The sequence below is a fragment of the Siphateles boraxobius genome, unplaced genomic scaffold, assembly GCF_051911475.1.
Source record: "Siphateles boraxobius isolate OS27281-9 unplaced genomic scaffold, OSU_SipBor_1 22, whole genome shotgun sequence".
Classification (NCBI taxonomy): domain Eukaryota; kingdom Metazoa; phylum Chordata; class Actinopteri; order Cypriniformes; family Leuciscidae; genus Siphateles; species Siphateles boraxobius.
The window spans coordinates 25630082-25650578 of NW_027508833.1; the positions used below are offsets into that span (position 1 = coordinate 25630082).

Below are 20497 nucleotides of genomic sequence, written 5' to 3' on the forward strand. Positions count from 1 at the left end.
AGTGTTTCAGAAATGTATGCCTCTTAAAATTCATGTCCCCGGTACTGCTGGGCGGGAGCAGTCCAAGCCGTCAGTCAGCTCCTCACATAGGGCGCAACAGAAGCAGAGTGTTGCGTCTCGCGCTCCCCCTTCCAAACAGTGGGACCAGACGCGGCACTCTCAGCCAAAGTCTTCTGGCAAAACTGATCTGAGGACAGTTATTATGGCTAAGAAGGCTTCGGCAAAGAGGAAGTCCTGACGCCACTGGCTGAGGGTGGTCCCTGCCGTGGGAGAGAGGTGTTCACCGCATTACACGGTGCCCGCTCTTCTTCGGTGCCCTCAGGGGCCCATTCTGCCAACCCCGCCTTCATGCCGGGGCACAGAGGGTCCCAGCGAGCACTTTCCCGAGGGACGCTCGCCCCCTCTGAGGAGGGTCTCAGAGCAGTTAAGCCAGTCGTTCCCTGCCAATGCGCCGTTACAGGGCGCTGTGTTTGCGGCTCAAGTTACACCAGAGGCCAGTCTCGAGAGACTGGTACCCTTAGTAGTATTTCTGGCAGAGTGGAAAAGCCTTCCAAAAATATCTCAGTGGGTTCTGCACACAGTAAAAAAGGGTTATACTATCCAAATCAGGTGTCGCCCACCAAAATTCAGAGGGGTTCTGCCCACAGTGGTGGGCCCCGAGCAGGCTCTGGTAATGGAACAAGAGGTGAAAGCGCTCCTTCAAAAGGGGGCTATAGAACGGGTTCCTCCTCCCAGGTTGGAGTCAGGTTTTTACAGCCGATATTTCATCGTTCCAAAGAAGGATGGGGGGTTGCGTCCAATTTTAGATCTGCGCCTGTTGAATCGCTCGGTAGGGAAGCTAAAATTCAAGATGCTCACTATCAAGCAGATCGTGTCACAAATCAGATCCGAGGACTGGTTTGTCACGATAGATCTGAAGGACGGGTACTTCCATATTTCCATCCTTCCACAACACAGGAAGTTCCTGAGGTTCGCCTTCGGGGGCGAGGCGTACCAGTACAAGGTTCTTCCATTTGGCCTAGCTTTATCTCCCCGCACTTTCACGAAATGCATGGATGCAGCTTTAGCGCCCCTGAGGTTTCAGGGCATTCGTATCCTCAATTACATCGACGATTGGTTGATTTTAGCTCAGACAGAGCAGATGGAGTTTCAGCATCGAGATGTTGTTCTCGCTCATATGAGAAAGTTGGGGTTGAGGCTGAACGCAAAGAAAAGTGTATTATCTCCTTCTCAGAAGACCACTTTTTTTGGGTGTCGTTTGGGATTCAACCTCGATGCGGGCGCGACTTTCTCCGACCCGCATCGCTTCGATTCTTTCAGCTATGAAACAAGAAAAGCTAGGCCAGCTACTCACTGTAAAACAGTTTCAGAGACTGTTGGGTCTGATGGCAGCAGCGTCCAACGTTATACCTTGTGGCCTGTTGTACATGAGACCACTGCAGTGGTGGCTCCGGACCAAGGGATTCACCCCGAGGGGAAATCCCCTCCGCACGATCAAAGTCACGCGGCGCTGCCTTCGTGCTCTGGTCATGTGGAAAGAAACCTGGTTCCTATCCAAAGGGCCTGTGTTGGGGGCTCTTTGTCGTCGCGTAACGCTAACGACGGATGCTTCCCTCACAGGGTGGGGGGCGGTCATGAGTGGTCGTCCAGCCCAAGGTCTGTGGCAGGACCATCATCTATCATGGCATATAAATTGTCTAGAGATGTTGGCGGTGTTCCAAGCTTTGAAACACTTCCTAGCAGACCTCAGAGGTCATCATGTGTTAGTTCAGTCAGACAACATGTCGTTGGTCTCGTATATAAATCATCAGGGGGGCCTGCGGTCGCGTCCACTTTACAAGTTGGCCCGTCAGATCCTCCTGTGGTCCCAGGGGAAGTTACGGTCTCTGAGAGCTATGCATCTTCCTGGTTATTTGAATGTGGTAGCAGACTCCCTGTCGAGGCAGGGGCCGAGGCCGGGGGAATGGAGGCTCCACCCCGAGGTGGTGGAGCTCCTTTGGTTGAGTTTCGGTCGCGCCGAGGTGGACCTATTTGCTTCCAAGGAGACAACGCACTGTCATCTGTGGTTCTCCATCAGTCAGCCAGCCCCTCTGGGGTTGGACGCTCTGGTACAGCCGTGGCCGAGGTCACGTCTCTATGCTTTTCCCCCGGTTGCTCTGCTACCAGGAGTTCTGGAGAGGGTTCGCCGGGACGGGGTCAGCCTACTTCTAGTAGCCCCGTTCTGGCCGGCCTGAGTATGGTTCGCGGACCTAATATCTCTTCTGGACGGCTCTCCCTTGGAGATTCCGATCAGGAGGGATCTACTCTCTCAGGAGGGCGGTACGATATTTCACCCCCGCCCAGAGTTGTGGAAACTGTGGGCTTGGCCTCTGAGGGGGCCCAGCTCATAGAATCTGGTCTCTCAACTGAGGTTGTTGAGACCATCCTTCACTCCAGAGCTCCATCCACAAGGAAGTTATATGCCCTGAAGTGGAAACTTTTCACTTCTTTGTGTGCAGAACACCGGCAGGACCCAGTTAACGGCCCAGTGGGTGCAGTGCTGGAGTCTCTGCAGGAGCGTTTCTCTGCAGGGTTATCCCCCTCCACACTGAAGGTGTATGTGGTGGCACTAGCTGCTTTCCATGTCCCTTTCAGTGGAGTTTCTCTTGGGAGACACCCACTTATAACTCGCTTCCTTCGTGGCACTTTGAGGCTGAGGCCTGCAGTTCGTACGAGGGTGCCGACTTGGGATTTGGCCATTGTACTAGAGGGCCTTTCTTTGGGCCCCTTTGAACCTATTGAGGAAGTTTCTGAGAAATTTCTCACGTATAAAACTCTTTTTCTGCTTGCAATCTCCTCACTTAAGAGAATCGGAGATTTGCAGGTCCTGTCGGTTGCACCCTCGTGCCTGGATTTTTCGCCTGGTATGGTTAAGGCTTTTCTATACCCTAGACCAGGTTATGTCCCTAAGGTCCCTACTAATGCTGTTAGACCTACAGTGCTGCAGGCTTTCTATACTCCTCCTTTTGTGTCATCAGATCAGGAGAAACTTAACCTTCTCTGCTCGGTTAGGGCGTTAGACGCCTACGTCCACAGAGCTGCCCTGTGGAGGAAATCAGAACAGTTATTTGTGTGCTTTGGGCCACCCAGGAAAGGGTGTCCCACGTCTAAACAGAGAATGAGCAAGTGGGTGGTTGAGGCCATCTCACTTGCTTATGAGTCGGCTGGTCAGCCTTCACCTTTGGCTGTACGAGCCCACTCTACTAGGAGTATGGCTGCTTCTAAAGCATTGTTGTCAGGAGTATCGCTAAGTGATGTTTGTGATGCGGCTGGGTGGTCCTCACTGCACACATTTGTTAAGTTCTATGAATTGGACTCAAGTTCCACTCCTGTGGCGCAGGTGCTCTCGTCCTCTGTGCGCTAGGTGTTTTGGGGGTGCTTTATAGTTTCCTGGTCGATGACGTCACCCGCCTATGACGTTCCGTCTCTCTATTGGACTGATTCCATACGTGCTTCATGACGCACACACGCATAGGCGTTCCCACAGCTTGACGCAGCGTCTCGTTCCCTATCAGGGAACTAGGGTTACATACGTAACCGAGACGTTTGGCAACATCAGGTGTACTTCACACAGTTCACACTGTTAGCTTATCTCAATTTTAATCAGGCACACACAGAGAGTCATGAGGCTAATCTGCTCCAACAGCTTGAATCTCATCTGCTCATAATATTCCAAACAGACGTCCAGACTTCACACAGCAAGACATTTCATCATAACTTTTAAAGAAAAGTTTATCAATCAAGACACCAGCACATCTACTAACCGCCTGCCAGAAAAAAAAAATTAGCAAAAAAACATTTTGAAGGTGTTGAGAAGGAAAAGAAATGAATTTATATTGCAAATAAATGGGTCCCTGTATGAAACCCTTAATTAGCTCTGAATGCATAAACAGATCCAGCAGGATAAAATGGACTGCCGAGAGACCTGGCTGCTGAGAGAATAAGAGTTGCCACATGTTTAAACTCAAACACTAACAATGTCATGAATGCTGAAAAGAAATTTGGAGAATTATTTTAAGAACTAGGAAAACTGATACAATTTCATTATCAGATTATGAAGTATAAACCAGGAGGAAAAGATGTTGATAGGTTCTTTGAAGCTGAAAAGCCAGTCATAATGTGCCAGACAACGGATAAAACATGAACGATGAGTTCTTAATTTCAGTTCCTTAAGGAATCAAATCATACTTTTTTCCCCCTGTGGTCCACTTGCAATGCTAGTTAAAGTTTTTTCATGACAAAGTGATTTAGTTTTTCATAAACATTTCCAGCCTATCTGACCCCTGATATTACCAGGACATTAGAAAAAATTGGCTGAAACTTTATCATCAGTGTTTGGATCATTAAAATGGATATGCAGAGAAGATATGAAGCCAGGAACAGCAAACTGTTTGACAAACATTCCCATATTTTACTCTTATCATTAGTGTTTAAGGATAATAGTATTTACTACTTTTTCAGTAATAAAATCCTCATGACTGGACATTAAACACTGAAAAGGTGCTAATGTTCTCAGGTTTCTTACTTCAGAAATCTGAGGATTTTTTTAAAGAGCTGTTTTGCAGTTCTTTTAAAAAAAATTGCAAGAAGTTAAGCTCTGAAAGTCACCGTGTGTTTTAATATTAAGTGAACTCTTTTATCTCAAAAGTTAAATGAAATTCAATTTCTGATGATATTATCCCTAATATTAACAACATAATCCCTGGAGCGAAATGCAAATTCCCTTTAAAAAAACTCCAGAAAAACCCAGGTAAATACAAGAGTTATTGCTCTTTCTGCAGCTCACGCCAGCTTATCTCACGCCAGTCTCTATCCCTTTAAGTAGGCAATAAAGTGACTGACAGGGTATGTAAATTCAGGTGTTCCCACTGTGGAGAGATCTGGTACCTGTGGGCTTTACAGCGCTACATTAACATTCATGGACCTGGATACCAGGGGTGTGTACCAGCTGCCTACAGACACTCACGGCCTTTTGCTCTGCCACTCAAATGTCAATCTGTGAATGGGCAGAGGTGGACATTTCATGCTGATCTGAGATCAGGAGTCCTGCCTAGATCTGATATGTGATGAGACTGTGAAGCCAACAGGGGTTCAGGCACACAGAGGGACATCTACAGATATCACCTGTCAATTGCGCAAAAGGACAAAACATGGGTAAATAATTAGGACGATGGCACCTTTTCCCAAGGTGATTTCCCCTGAGCGTTGTGAGCAAAGTTAATGTGTAGAAAAGTCTGGCCGAGAGAAATTACAAAAGAGGAATAAAAAGGCAGAATGAACATATTAACAGTACAAATAATGCATTCTTTGCTCCTAAGAAGGAAGAATAACAAAACTTTAAAGCGTATTTGAGTCTTGGCATTGTTTTCCTTTTAAATTTTGAGTACATCAGAGAACGTAAATGCACTCCAGTCCACATACATGTAGAGGACATGTCCAAGTGCACAGGAGCATGACACGAGTTTGGAGGGACGCCAGAGATATCGACCCACTATACGTAGAAATAATTCAAACACCTGACAATGACTTCTCCAAAGGTGCGGTGTTGTGTTAAATTAGTTTCCAAAGGCCATTCACCAACTGTTGACCTTTGACCCCCCCAGGTTGACGAAGAACGTTCTTAGATCAGGAGTGAAGGCTGACCCAATTTAGTTTTTAACGTTCTCTTCCGCCCTATAACATTGAGTCAGGACTGCATGAAGATTACAATCAGACAGGTGATGACACACAGCACTTGTCTGTATGAGGTCTTCTTTGTGTTATGTTTCTGGTCAGAGGACAAAACTATCTAATCTTGGGAAACCGACAAGGTGATGAGTAGACTGGATAGGACATCTTTCAGGGGAAACGGTCTTTGTATTTTGGCTTTATTCTTCTTATTTGTGGTATTGAACAATTCTGCTTTGGCAATCACACAAACACCTACACTAAATCAGATCAAGGCTCTCAGAACGTATGGAATATAGTTGCTCAGTAAGTGAGGTGTAAACGCCTGCTTTTATTATCTTGTGGTGTAAAATGTGTAGTGAGCAAGAAAGAAACAAATTCCTTATAAGGCTAGTTCACCCAAAAAGGAAAATTCTGTCACCTTTTACTCACCCATATGTTCTTCTAAACCAGTACAACTTTCTTAATTTAAAATATAAGTAAAAACATATATTAATAAATGATTTACAGTTCCGTTTTATTTACATTTCACTAATGTACTGATCTTGGTATCAATGAATGACACAGACTATTTAGCAAAACAGCAAAAGATTGTGTTCAAATATTTGAGGATGACATAATTAATATTATATAACATAATCAGCACATCCAAAAGCACACACTTCAAAACTTGTTCTGGTGCCACCGTGCCCACCACTTATTAATACAAAGTGATGCCTATAAGCGAAGAGTAAGTCCATCCCACATGCATTGCTAATTCTGGCATAGATTAGCATAGCCTGTAAAGAATTGATCAGATCACTAAAACAGGCTATACTAATTAAAGCCAGAATCATCAATTCAGATCTTCAGGATTTTTAAAGGGTTTCCCTCCAAAGGGTAGCACTGTAAATAAAAGGCATTAGTTTTCATCAGAAAGTTCCAATTTTTACCAAAAACAAAAGTTGAGTAATAGTGATGATGATGATACTGCATAATGACCTTGCAGAGTCATAACACAACTTTGCGGGGCAGTTATTTACATCATTTGACTTAAGGTGCAATAATCTCCCATTTTAGACTGCAGCACAGATCCAAAATTCAACCCCTCTTGATACTGTGCCACTACTGATATATTTTCTCAAATGACTATTTTTCCAAAGACAATTGTTTTTTCAAATGTCACACAGCTCTCACAAGGACGAATGTCTGACTAACCTATAATAAACATTTTTAAGTAAAAACATAAATATGTGGGGTTCTTGGAAATTTAAGATGAATGTGAAATGATGGGTCCCCCGAAGAGGGTCTTTTCATCACATTAAACAACTTCTCAGGGAATTATCCTCTTCACAATATGCAACCTCCAACTCCTGCAACCATTATTTATGCTTCCTCGAATGATGCATTATCATGTGAGACCGTTATCAACTATGAGCTACATAGTTGATAACTGTCACATATAAAAATATTTTGCTTAACAATATAGAGAAAATTCACAAATAATGAATTATGGATGTTTGATCCACACTGATTAATCACACTCTCTGGTTTGTTTTATTGCCCAATTCATTAAAAGAAACATGCAAATCAGCGCAATTGCACAAAGGCGCTGCCAAAGTGTGTTGAAAACAATTTTCATGGTGCAACCCCTGTAAGGCTATGTCTAAAGCAATCTGAATACATATGAAACCACAAGTTTTTCTCTACATCTTGAGTTTTTTTGTCCTGCAAAAATGTAACTTTTTGAAAAATGTGATGTTTATAATGGTATGTCCCTGCTAAATGTTATATTGTAGAGTCTTCATATTACATTCATGCAAAGATGACTAGCAATTGCTGTACTGTGGCAAAACATGAAATTTTGTTTTAGACCGTACAAGGAATAGCGATTGAGTGCGACCTGGATGCTCCAGTAAGTGGTTGGAAATTTGGCTAATAAAATTACTATGCTCTCTGTATCATCTCAGTGAGTTATTAAATTTCAAACATGTGCACACGTGTTTTCCGTCGTTTCAGTGAGGACGAGAAACTTTTCTAAAATGCTAGTGTGGAGCATTTTAAAACGAAAACGCCGTTTTCAAATGTAGATGTAGCCAAAGGCTACGTTCACACTGTCAGTCCAAATCTGATTATTTGTGTATCCGATTGGAATCTGATCTAACATTATTGATGTCCACACCGTGTATCGCAACTCTTCAGATTTGATTTGTGTGTCCATGCAGCTCTTTCGTTTTCTGGAATATCTCCATTGGTTTCTGTGGAAATGACGTTGTGTTCGTAGGAATATGCAAAATACAACCGCAACATGGAGGGGTTTGCAATAGAGATGTCTTTTAAATTTTACAACATGGAAATGTGTGGCCGCCGTGCTGGACTACTGCATCTTCTGAGGCAGCGGCAGAACTGGAGGTTGGTATGCACTGGTTTATTTCCGTGCTGTCGCCTCCGTCAGTTTACAAACATGTCTCATGACGTTATTTTGTAATATTTCGGCTCGTCCGGCACTTTGGAACAACCCAGCCTTGTTTCGGCAGCGACTTCAGCATGTTTCCTGTAACGTCTGACATTTGTGTTTTACATGGCGTGAAAAAGTCACAAACCACGCGAAATCTGATTACAGCGGTCAGATTGAAACGAATTTTCAGTAATGCGATTTGAATAGGATTTCAAACCACATAGGGATGTAGCTTTAAACGGGGGAAAAAAAACGCATTCCACACTTGCTAAATCTGATTGGATTTCAATTTCCTAAGAACATTCAAACACATGTGGATCATCTGGATATATGCCTGGTAATAATGCTTCTTCATTACTTGATCATCATTTTATTAATTACTGCAGCCATGATCAATTGAAAATATCACAAACATCCTTTTAAATGCAATTCAGTTCAACAATAATTGCGGCAGACAAATAGTGGTTTCCAAAGATTTATGCAAATAACGTGCAGTCCATTTTGACTCGAATTTACAAGTAAAGGAGGTGTATTTGCGCAGAAAAGAATAATTAGCCCATGACTTACAATAATAAAAAATAATTAGCCAACTATATGCTATTTGCACTATATGCTATTAGCATTTGCACCTGGTTAAATTGTTTTTTGTTTGACTCCATGTTTACAGGATTACTTGTACCTAATAAGGCCTTGATTAATAAGGGAAAGAGAATGTTGATTTGGTCAGGATTAATGAAGTGAAGAGCAGTCATTATGGCAGGGAGACATTTAATGTCAGTTATTTGGAAGGAAACAATGATATTTCTATTCCATGCTATTTGCCATTATGGTCTTAGCTCACATTAGCATAATGCAATAATTGACTGGCTTCCACTGTGGTCTCTTCCTTTCTGTCATTAGGCTAATTACAACTAGCCCATTTCTCTATGACAACAAGCTGATACAGACAGCTCATGGACATTTTATGATAGATTGAACGATAATAATGTTAAATTCAAGTTGTTACCTTGGAAAGCTGTGTAACAACGCTGTTAAAGCATATTCAGCAAGTCTTGATCGATTCATATAAAATTACCCTGAAACTAAAGACAAATCGCTTGCCGCAAATCAATTTGAAATAAACTGTCATAACACATCATTAGAGGAATACAAGGAAATAAATACCGGAGGTATTCAACATGCTCATTACAGACACAAGTTGCACTCAAGCTAAACCCAGGTTGAAAAATAAAGCACTAAACAATGTGATTGAATTGCAGGGGGGAGAAAGCATCAGATCATGAGTGGCTGTGGTGGGGACAACAATTTAGGAACTAATTTCATATGAAACTGAAATGAGAGAATGAGTCATTCAGCACAGAATTATTGATGAAAATGGACAAAAATCAATTGCCACCCAGGGTAAGATTTACTCGCATTTATTCAGATTACTACTTCAATTTAAGAAATAATGAGTGCTTATGTAATACAGATGCCAAAAACTTCAAGAATTTACCAGCTCACTGCACCATATTACCAAGAAAAGAAAAAAGAAAAAACACCAAAGATTTTCAATTCAGTGTAGGATCCTGTCTATGTGCCATCATCTCTGCCCTTCTGTCCTCTTGTATACATTAAGAGAAACTCCATCTTTCTCTAAACTGATGGAGGACATGGATCGAGTACGTTTTTCTCAGTGAACCTCAGTCATATTTGCACAGAGTAAAGGCATTTCATTCTCAAGCAGTGACCTGAAACGGTCTCTTTCAGCAGTTGTAACTTTCACTGTCTCAGTTGTCAAGAATATGGTAGTTTCTGCTATTAATATTATATTACAAGGACAGGGATCCTTCGTCTGTCAGATGGCACTGATTCAGGGTTTGCATTATAAGAGCTGAAGGCAGTTACACATAAAAAAGATACAAAGAATGTGTATACATACGCAAGTTACGGCTAAAAAGGGCAGCAACATACTAATGACTAATACAAATTACATTCTAAAATATATACCAATTTAAAACATTGGTTATAATATTTCACAATATGTACTTTTGTTCAAATAAATGCAGCCTTGGTGAGCACAAGAGAATTCTTTCAAATTCAATTAAAAACGTCTTACCGACCCAAACATTTGAACAGTATGATCTGACAAAAAAAAATACCCTGTTAAATCAGAAAATGCATACATTTAAAATAAATAAAAAACGTGTGTGGCAATGCCATGTTTTTAAGGTCATCTGAATGTTAATGTACTCCCAAAAATGAGAAAATAAATATTTAAAAAAATGCATATTTAAAATTGACAGTGTTTCTCTTCCTGGAAAAATTGACAAAAACATTTATGATTGACTCTTTATACAAAGTTTTGTACAATCAAATAATAAAAACTTCCCTAAATGATAAATAAAACCTTATAATTGTAATCGCACTCATTCTTTTTATTTAAATGTACTTATCACATTTCCTTTGCCAGTAGGTTGTGAAGGAAGTGGCTTTGCTGGGTTGTGATGTTTGCACCAATTTCCTGTTTCAAGAAGAAACCCCATCATACAAATGTTATGGGGTCTTTAAAGACAAATAAATGACGTTTAAATGATTTTAAGTACAAAGCATTAAAGTCACAGTATCTGAAATGCAGTTTGCTGTGAAGCAGGAGAATTGACAAGCATGGATCAATGCAACGATCCAACATCAGCTCGAAATGAACCAACTGATGCCGGATGAACTCTTTGATCCATTTCAACTAACTTTAACTGCAACATCCGCTCAAGAATTGTCACATAAATCTCAATTGTCTGTAATCTGTGAAATCCTGGTATCTCACATCTGAGATGATCTAAAGGGAAAGTATCTAAGGGGAGATTCGGTCTGTCAAAGTGTGCTTTGCAATCTGACAAAGTGTGTTTAACTTAATTACCAAATACCGCAGCTGTTCGACAAAACAGAAAGATAAATCTCAGGCGAAGGGAGGAGGGGGAAGGGGTGATGTCAAAAAAAGGTGGACTAAAACAGTTAAAAATTTAACTGAGTGAAAAAGATCAGCATGGAATTGAGATGGTTTGAGTGACGGATTTATTGAGCACACTTGAAAAACATCACACAAAAAAGTAGGGATGCACGATATATCGACCACATATCGATTTCGGCCGATAAATGGTAATTTTTGATGTTATTGTTATCGATCCAATACGAAAATTAGGCCGATATATCAAAGCCGATAGATAATAGATTATTTACTTCAGTTGAGAGATGTGCGCTGTCCGCCGTTGAGTTAACTATCTTCCTTTTCGAAGTGATTCCAATCATTCAAAACCTTTTGAATGATTGGAATCACTTCGAAAAGGAAGATAGTTCAGTGCAGCACAAATATGTCACATAGGCTTCATAACATTATAATAAGAGCAGGCCTGTAAAAGCATGTTGTGAATTCGAGTTCGCCAGTGTTTCAGTGTGTCGAGCGCGTTGTGGCGGAAAGAGTTAAGCCTTCATGACAAGCACAGACAAGTTCTCTTGAGCATTCGCAGTATTTTCTGCCATTGTAAGTTGTAATATGTTTATTTTGTAATTTTGCAATATGTATAATTAATCTAATATAGGATGCGTTTGGTTGAGTTAATGAACGATGCAGTAAAGCGCTTAATTGTACCGGTGATCATCTTTCTCTTTAGCGTGCCCAGCTCAAACAGCAATGCACAGTAATAACTATGACTGTCATATACATGCCATTATAATGAGAATACTATTGTAATAAAATGTTGTGAATTCTCTGGGTTTATAGTTGCCGTGTTTCAGCGTGTTGTGGGAATAGCACGTCGAGAACAGGGGTTATACGTTTTGACCAGCACAGTCAAGTTCGCTTTTTGTGCAGATATATGATAAGTCCTAATATTAGGTTTATGTAATATAAATATCTGATTAATCTTACATAGGATGCGTTTCGTTGATTTAAACAACCTGCTAGAAAAGTTCTTCAGTTTCATGGTGCTCATTCTCTTCAGCATCAGCGCACGCGATCAAACAGCAATGCAAACCATTAAAAGCTGTGATTGGGGCTGTCATCTCATTATAATTGTATACACTATTGTAATAAAAAGTTGTAAATTCTTTGGGTTCAGTTGCATTCTTCAGCAACCGTTGAGTTGATCAACTGAATCGCTTTGCTAGAAGGTTAAACGTTCGTTCTCAGCTTCAGTGCGCGCAGTTCAAACAGCAATGATGTAATTTGAAACAGTAAGCCTAATATTAAAGATGTTTACTATCACCATAATATTAAACATGTTTTACATTTTTTTTTATTAATAACTCGTATTATTTTCATCAACAATATCGTTTGATTAAAATAATTTCCTTATTATCCGTGCAGAGGAGATTCCATTTTATTTATCTATGGCACACAATTACTTGATTGCATTATTTAGGTATTTTATTGTAATTTTTTGTTAGGCAATAGATTTTTTGGTAACACTTTACAATAAGGTATCATTTGTTAATGCATTAACTAACATGAACTAACAGAGAGCAATAGCCTTTGTTCATGTTAGTTAATAAAATATTTGTGTTCATGTTAGTTCACAGTGCATTAACTAAGGTTAACAGATACAACTTTGGATCTTAAATGTCTTATAAAATGTTGAGCTTAACATTAACTAAGATTAATAAATGCTGTAGAAGTATTGTTCATTCATTGTTGGTTCATGCTAACTAATACTAACAAAATTAAACCTTATTATGAAGTGTTACCATTTTTTTAATAAAGAAAGTTGGTCATAGGAGTGTAAAATTAATTTGAAAAGTTAAGGAATCTTAAACTGGTTCAAACTAGGCTACTGTATTGTATATGTTTGATTTATGTTGAAGTGTTTTGGGACATGGCTTTTAATGGTGAGCCTTTTTATGTATTCAGGCTATCAAAGTCTATAAAAATTAGAATTTAGATTTATCGGCCAATATATAGTCAATTGACTTTCAAATGTAAAGAATTATCGGTTATCGATATCGGCCAAAATTAAAATTTCGGTGCATTCCTACAAAAAAGTCCTTCTGTTAAAGATGATATATGACACAGTTCACACACACAATCTTCTCACCTGCACTACAGCACCTGCCAAAGTGTGTGCACAATGTTGGTCCGACAAACTGAGAGAGTGAATAGAGAAAAGAGGATATGAAGAGAGAGAGAAACACATGGACATTGAGATCCATCCAGGTGGATAAAAAGATAACAGGTGCAGGTGAAAGCACCTGTGAAGACGAAGAATTTACCTCTGGAGGCAAAACATGAGCTTATTCACAGCAGATCCTCCTATTCTATGCCTCAAGAAACTTCAATTACGACACACATGCACCCACGCACCATTATCTGTCTGTCTCTCATTTTAAATGAATAATCCAACTTCGCTTCCCACCATCTGTTCCTTGAGTTGTCCATGGATAGAATATTCAAATGAGCGGTTCAAGGATTGCTGGATGTCTCTGATGTTGCACAACGTTGACGGTCTGACCTTTCTTTCATGTCATACAGTATGTATATATATCTGTCTTCTTTCCAAGAGCGAAAATCATTTAGTAACAGGGTTACACACAAAATGCAGGACACATCTGACTATTTCCATTTAATATAACAATATAATATAAATACTGTTTAATGTAACATATTTCTGGTATAAAATACTCGTGGGTAATATTTGAATAATCGCTGAGACTTTGGGGCTTACAAGACACTGTTGTCAACAAAAACGCATAAAAGGTTTTATGTGTTTTGGCCGTTTGTTTACATAACAGCAGCGTTTTAGGTGCCTGAAAACGCAAACTTTTGTAACCGGGTTTCAAAGTGCAAGTTTTTGAAAACGGTCTCCATGTAAACAACAAAAACGCGAATCTCTGAAGACAATAACATCATGCACATTACGAAAAATGTAAAAATCAGGATATACAGTACAGCACCATTTATCACTGATAAATGAGACTTGATCTTTGCCAGAGGCAGAATTACCATCGGATAATCCAAGCGTTTGGAGGCATTTAGTGGCGTCAAGTAAACACAATTTTTCAACACAATGTGCTCATACTATTTACTCATGCAGGCCGGCAGTTCAATGTGATTATTCTCGCTCTGCTAGAAATGCATTCCTGGCATACGCTCTACACTGCAGTTCCTGTCGAAGCCAAAAGACAGAGTGTAGAAAGCGTGACTGACATAGATAAACCAAAATTATTCCCCTCTTTCCATAATTACCAATTTCAACAGTGGTGATATTTTTTTATGGAGCTGTGGTGGTCATGGTGGCAGCATGTGTGTGTGTGCTTGTGTGTTTGTGTGTGTGTGTGTGTGTGTGTGTGTGTGTGTGTGTGTGTGTGTGTGTGTGTGTGTGTGTGTGTGTGTGTGTGTGTGTGTGTGTGTGTGTGTGTGTGTGTGTGTGTGTGTGTGTGTGTCTGTGTTTGTGCCGTAACGCAATGTCTTTGGGGATAAACTTTCCCCTTGTCATTCTTAGGAGGATGCTGTGATGTGATTAGCTGAGAAGAATGCGGTTTAATAGTGAATGTGGCCTTGGGCCAGGGGGGCAAAACTATGGAATTATGCATGCATTTCTGTGATAAAGTTGCTTATGACAGAACCCAATCAACCAGAGAGAGTTAAATGAGTTTTCAGCTTCTCAAAAATCTGAATTCAGATGGTAGCAGTATAACACGGATAGTCAGAGGAACAATGTAACATGGATAATCACAATGAATAAAACACAATGTACAGAGTATATATGATAATTAGCTACTCAAACATGCATGTTTCTAAATTAACAAATTATAAAAGTATAAAGTTGAGTTTTTAAAGAGTATAGTTCACCCGAAAATCAAAAACACAGACAGTCTTCTACCATCCCTGTAAAAAGTAATTGCTGATTCTACTTAAGAAAAACTAGTGCATTTAACTTACTTTGGAAAATTAGTTGATTTAACTTGATTATACTGTGTACTGTGAACTTTTAGGTGCATGCAATAGTTAAACTAAACAAATCTAGTACATTGTACTTAAGATTGGTAAGTGTATTGTACTAAAGGCATGTTCACACTGTTGCAAATTTCTGGAGCACATAATTTGCATAAAAATAATAATAATAATGAAATGAATAACATTTTTAGTAAATACCCTACAATTAATGCGCGCACACACCACACACATGCGTGTTTATTTATTTATTAAAGGTTCGGAATCTTTTTTTCCTTCACACTATAAAATAACTGGGAAGATTAAAGAGTATTTGCAAGCCCATCGGCTGCTGCTGCTTCACAATCTTTTATATTTTTATTAACAGAGCTTGATATAGTTATTGTTCGTTGGTTATTAAGTTTCCGCATAGACGAAACAACTCTTCCTCTTTTAATTTCTTAAATGCATTTTCGTCTCGCGCATGCGCAATTTGCGCATTTACGCAATGGGACGGTTGAAGAAGACGACACGACATCGACGAAGAACTTCATCTCTTGTTCGGGATGCGGCAGCAAAACTAGGTAAGTTATGCTAGCCACTTTAACTATTTTTCAACTTTAATGTCATTGTATTGCTTATAAAAACAGAATTTATTTTGCTCATTGTGCAGTAAGAGGAAAAGGCACACTGAAGTAGTTTTATGTCGAATGAGACCAGTTGAGACAAGTGGCTTAACAAATTACTAGCTAGATTGCAAAAATCGATTTTTATTGAACACTGTTTTATGTAGCAGCTACAGTTTATAAGCTGTGTTAATCGGTTATAAGTTATGGGTTTATCATTGTATGTAAAAATTCTGTGCGGCCTAACGTTATAACGTTTCTTTCATTCTTTCTAGAAAGTTCGAGGCTCATGTGTCGTTCACATGGAAATGAATAACATGATGCATTAATTACGATAGTGTAACTAACAAGCAGTTATCATCTTATTTTGGCCAGCCCTCTTCACACAGAGTCAGGTGAGTCTTTATTGGTTTCCTATATAATTTAATCTTGAACATTTAAAAAACAAATTGATCATTAACCACTTTTGGTGTTTAATTCTTACTAGGACTTACTTTCTTCAGTAAAAAGTCAGTTTGTAATATCAGTTTGTCCTACTTTTCTTTCTTTTTTTCTTTTTTTTTTTAGATCCATGCTGTATATCTGGCAAAACCTGCAAACTGAATTCATTCAAGAACTGGACAGATTCACTCAACGTTTTATCAAATTCTTCAAGGCTAAAGCTGGAGACATTGGCTCCAAACTTAAGAAGATTCTGCAGCAGATTCAAAATGACGTAAGCTCCTTGACATATCACAATTGTATTATGTTTCGATGGAAAAACAAATGTAGCTTTTGCTGTTGTTTTTTGCTCTGTGTTGTGCTAGTGTCATGAGCTCTATTCAATATCAATTTTTATAACTTTGCAGAAATCCAACATCAATGCGGAACGAACAGCCGTTCATCATGGCCTACCACTCCTTCTCGGAGAGGACCCCACCGATTTTTACAAGACATGTTTTGTAAGTATTTTCTTCTCTGATGTGATTCTTATTTAACAGGCAAACTGTTCTTCAAACAGTTTTGATATCTGGCAAGAAGAGTTATGAAGGCAAGAAAAACACTCATCGGGACACTGATACAAAGTAAGGGTTAGAGAAAAGAAAGTGAAAGATAAATTAAGAATTTAGAGGAAAAAAGACTGTAAGAAGATACATTTTATATTACGTAAAGAAATGAAAAAAAAAACATTTATAAGAAAGACAATAGATTTTTGATAGTTTTAATTTATATAACTGGACTTCAGTTTTATTTGTTTTTTCATGCAGTGGTTTGATGTATGTATTCCCCCCTGCATCCACTGCTGTGTCCTATTTGAAAACGCCTTTACATTTAGACATAATACAGTGTTATTAATTTAGTTTTACATTTTAATGAGTATGTGCTCTTAAAGGGATAGTTTACCCATAAATAAAAATTCTGTCATTTACTCAGCCTTATGTTGTTCCAAACCTGTATGAATTTCTTTCTTCTGTTGAACACAAAATAAGATATTTCGAAGAATGTTGGTAATCAAACAGTTGAGAGTAGCCATTGACTTCCATAGTATGTTTTCCTACTATGGAAGTCAATGGCTACTCTTAACTGTCTGGTTACCATCATTCATCAAAATATCTTCTTTTCAGTTCAACAGATGAAAAAAAAAAAAAAAACTCATGCAGGTTTAGAACAACTTGAGGGTGAGTAAATTTTGACAAGATTTTCATTTTTGGGTGAACTATCCCTTTAAAAGATGTTTTGTGGCTTTCTTTGACCTCATTTTTGTTATATGCTATTCCCATTTTTAGGACTATGATGACAATGAAGATATGTCCAACATTGAAATAGGTATTCTGACAGTGATTCCCGAGGACTTTGCAACCGCTGCCGTACCCTACTCCCTGCATCTTGATGCCACAACAACGGCAATCATTTTGGAAGGTACGGTGGTTGTGGATGATCTTGAAAATCTTCCACAAGCAATGTGTTTGCTCTTTGGACTAAATTATGCTCTAAACTTAAGATTATCCTGCAGCATTGAAGAGCACATTCGACTTCATACAGAGAGTGATTTTGTCCCTTGGCCACAAGCCATTCTGTACCAAACTCTGTGACTTACACGCTCTGCTTTCAACCACTTTGTAAAGATGTTAAAAACAAAGAAACATTGATCTTTTTATTGTATTTATTTTTTTGTTTTTTCTTGAATGCATTATGTGCTGTATTTCTAAAATGTTGTTGGCGGGCCAAGTAATGTTTTAAAATTAATATTGTTGAACAAATAAACATTCTAGTGTTTTGCCAAATCTGTTGTCTTTCTTGGTATTCTCAACTTAGAATATTGAGTACAACTTGCTTGAGAAATTTAAGGCAATCAGTTTCCACACATTCCTCTAGTAAAATGAACAAGCAGACTTGTTAAAATAACTGTTTTGTTTAAGTTCTGCTTACAAATCTCAACTTAAATTTGTAAGTTGCCTAAACTTGAGTTTATTAAGGTACCTGTACTCAAGTTTTATGGTAACCTCTACAAATACACAAGTTAACTCTACAAAGTAGTAGAGAGTAGTATCAAGTCAAAAAATATAACTAATTTGCTTGAAAAATTTGAGGCAATCAGTTTCCACAGCTTTTCTTAGTAAAGTCAACGTATTACTTTTTACAGTGCATGTCTTCTTGTGTGATTCTCAGTCAAATGTTGTTATTGTTAAATAAATAATATTTAAAATAATATTTTACTGAAATAAAATAAAACTATTTCTTCATAGAGAAGTTGCTAACACTGAAAAACTAATACATGACAAAAGCACATAATAAAATTACTAAAACTAAAATTAAATGGAAAACTAATTTAAAATAATTGATCAATAAATACTATAATAGTATTCACATAATACTAAAATAACATTATTGACAGAAAAAATAAAGTCATACAGGTTTGGAACAACATGAGGGTGAATTTTCATTTTTGGAAGAACTAACCATTAAGTTGTCTTCCATGTGTCATGTTTGCAGATATATCAAGCTCAAATGTGCACCCTCACACACTTAAATTTTACTCTACGGTGAGTGTGTTAGTGTGACAGGCAGGTACAATACCCTGCAGCCTTTACAAGCAGGCAATTAAATCCGATCACTGGCTCTCACCCAGCCCAACGGCTCACCAGCCTCTTTCTTTTTTACTCTATTTCACTTCTCCCCTCTTCGCAATCCATCTTTCCCTCTCTGCATTGAACACTCTCAACCTCCCTCCAGTCTTCCCCTTTCAGAGTGTTAATTAATCCCTGATAGAGGATGGACCAACACAGACACACACACACACACACACACACACACACCTGGAGAACCCAGACAGGTGCGGGGGAGGTCTGTGTATATCAAATGAGAGCGTGCTCAGATAGCAGAGCTTCTTTTCAGATATGAAGAGCAATGCTGTTTTTTGTTTTTTTGTTCTCTGCTATCAGTAACTGAAGGCAAATGAGACCCAACTTACATCACTCTCAAATGGAGTTCTGTCCTAAAACCTCAGAAAACCTGATACACGTCAGTTTTATCCGTTTGAGCATGGGGCAACTTTGCAGAAAGCTCAGACCTTATCTTAGCATGGACAATGTACACGATAAGACATAGATGAGGAGACACTCAAAGAGAGGTTGAAGAAGCAGCGAAAATTACTGTTTTCAGTTTTAATATATTTTAAAATGAAATTTATTTCTGTGATGGCAAAGCTAAATTTTCGGCTTTTTCCAGTGTCGCATGATCCTTCAGAAATCATTCTGATATGCTGTGTGGAATTACGGTGTTGAGAAGCCCCAAAGAAGCTTACCACCCCTACTCTTGTGTGCCCAGTATGAAGCACAGAGTTGGATCAGTAATGGTTTGGGCTGAAATATCATGGCATTCCCTACTGTGCTTGATTAGCACGTCACTGCCAAGGACTACAGACCCATTCTGGAAGAAAATGTGGATATATATGGAGGACCATCTAAATATTTTTGTGCCACTTTTGGGTATTTTGGAAGAGCAAGAAGATGTTTTCCTCCACCAGGATCACATAGTGTCCTGGCCTCTGTTCTGAAAGAGGAATGGATCAAAATCCCTCTGGCTGTCTGTCATTCCCATGATTTCCATTACACGAGAGTAGATGTTAAAACTTCATGCTGATTTGTACTCGGCTTTCGCCAAGATAAGCACCAACTAAGACATAGCTTTACAGTAACCTATGCTTCTCCATCCATTTACGCTTCTATCCATATGGTGATGTAAATCTCCTTCTGTCTAGTGTTAACCTGCGTCAATACACACAACGGCTGCAACCACAGTGTGGTCCCCCCATGACAACTGTCTGGATTGAGCTGAGTAGGGGACATCTCTAGGGTCTTCAAGTGGGCACCTTCCGTCCTCAGTTTTCGTCAACTAGCCCACGACACCTCAAGAGGGCTCGACAGTGACTCTGGCGTCCCAGAGTCACCCCCCTCCGTCCCCCACTCAACTCAGCCCAGCTTACTGACCTCTACATCCCTCCTGCTGCTGAGACCTAACCTCAATCTCACAATCTCTCCGCAACCCAACCATACGCGCCAACCCGTTTGACTCAGGCTGTCGAGCCCCACTGGTGCGTTAATATGCAGTTTCAGTGGCAACGGTTCCGTATGGCATACCACCTACCGCAAAACACAATATCTGCCCAACCCGTCATTCACGCAATATACACAGGAACGTAATGACTGTAAATACTATACAACCTATACAAATAAACCAACAGACTCTTCAAGTTTTCAAGAATTCTACGAAACCGTAGCATGGCGGCCTGTACACAGCCAGCTAGAATCTTTCCGTCTCAACCACAGCCAGTTGCTGCTCCTTTCT

The 20497-nt window shown here is 39.4% G+C and overlaps 3 protein-coding genes across 7 annotated transcripts in view; 2 read left to right on the top strand and 1 right to left on the bottom strand.

Annotated features, from left to right (window-relative positions):
* Positions 1-20497, bottom strand: part of chrm3a (cholinergic receptor, muscarinic 3a) — a 177272-nt gene that overhangs the window by 66798 nt on the left and 89977 nt on the right. The window lies entirely within an intron of this gene.
* Positions 1-20497, top strand: part of LOC143746962 (solute carrier family 35 member D3) — a 347105-nt gene that overhangs the window by 17330 nt on the left and 309278 nt on the right. The gene's annotated exons all lie outside the window — the stretch shown is intronic.
* Positions 15548-17934, top strand: LOC143746397 (uncharacterized). 2 transcript variants are annotated; one of them, XM_077238205.1, is made up of 5 exons: positions 15548-15628; positions 15946-16065; positions 16238-16385; positions 16519-16611; positions 17437-17934. In XM_077238205.1, exons 3-5 carry the CDS (start codon positions 16242-16244, stop codon positions 17740-17742), a joined length of 543 nt encoding a protein of 180 aa, XP_077094320.1. In that variant the 5' UTR covers positions 15548-15628; positions 15946-16065; positions 16238-16241; the 3' UTR covers positions 17743-17934. The 2 variants fall into 2 exon arrangements, with proteins under 2 accessions (XP_077094320.1, XP_077094322.1); XM_077238207.1 differs by having other exon boundaries at positions 15564-15628; positions 15950-16065.

Bases quoted from the DNA above. Each gene is read 5' to 3' on its own strand.
- LOC143746397 (XM_077238205.1), top strand. From the start codon at position 16,242: ATGCTGTATATCTGGCAAAACCTGCAAACTGAATTCATTCAAGAACTG. The intron at 16,386-16,518 runs GTAAGCTCCTTG...ATAACTTTGCAG, and splicing joins TGCAGCAGATTCAAAATGAC to AAATCCAACATCAATGCGGA. The intron at 16,612-17,436 runs GTAAGTATTTTC...TCCCATTTTTAG, and splicing joins ATTTTTACAAGACATGTTTT to GACTATGATGACAATGAAGA.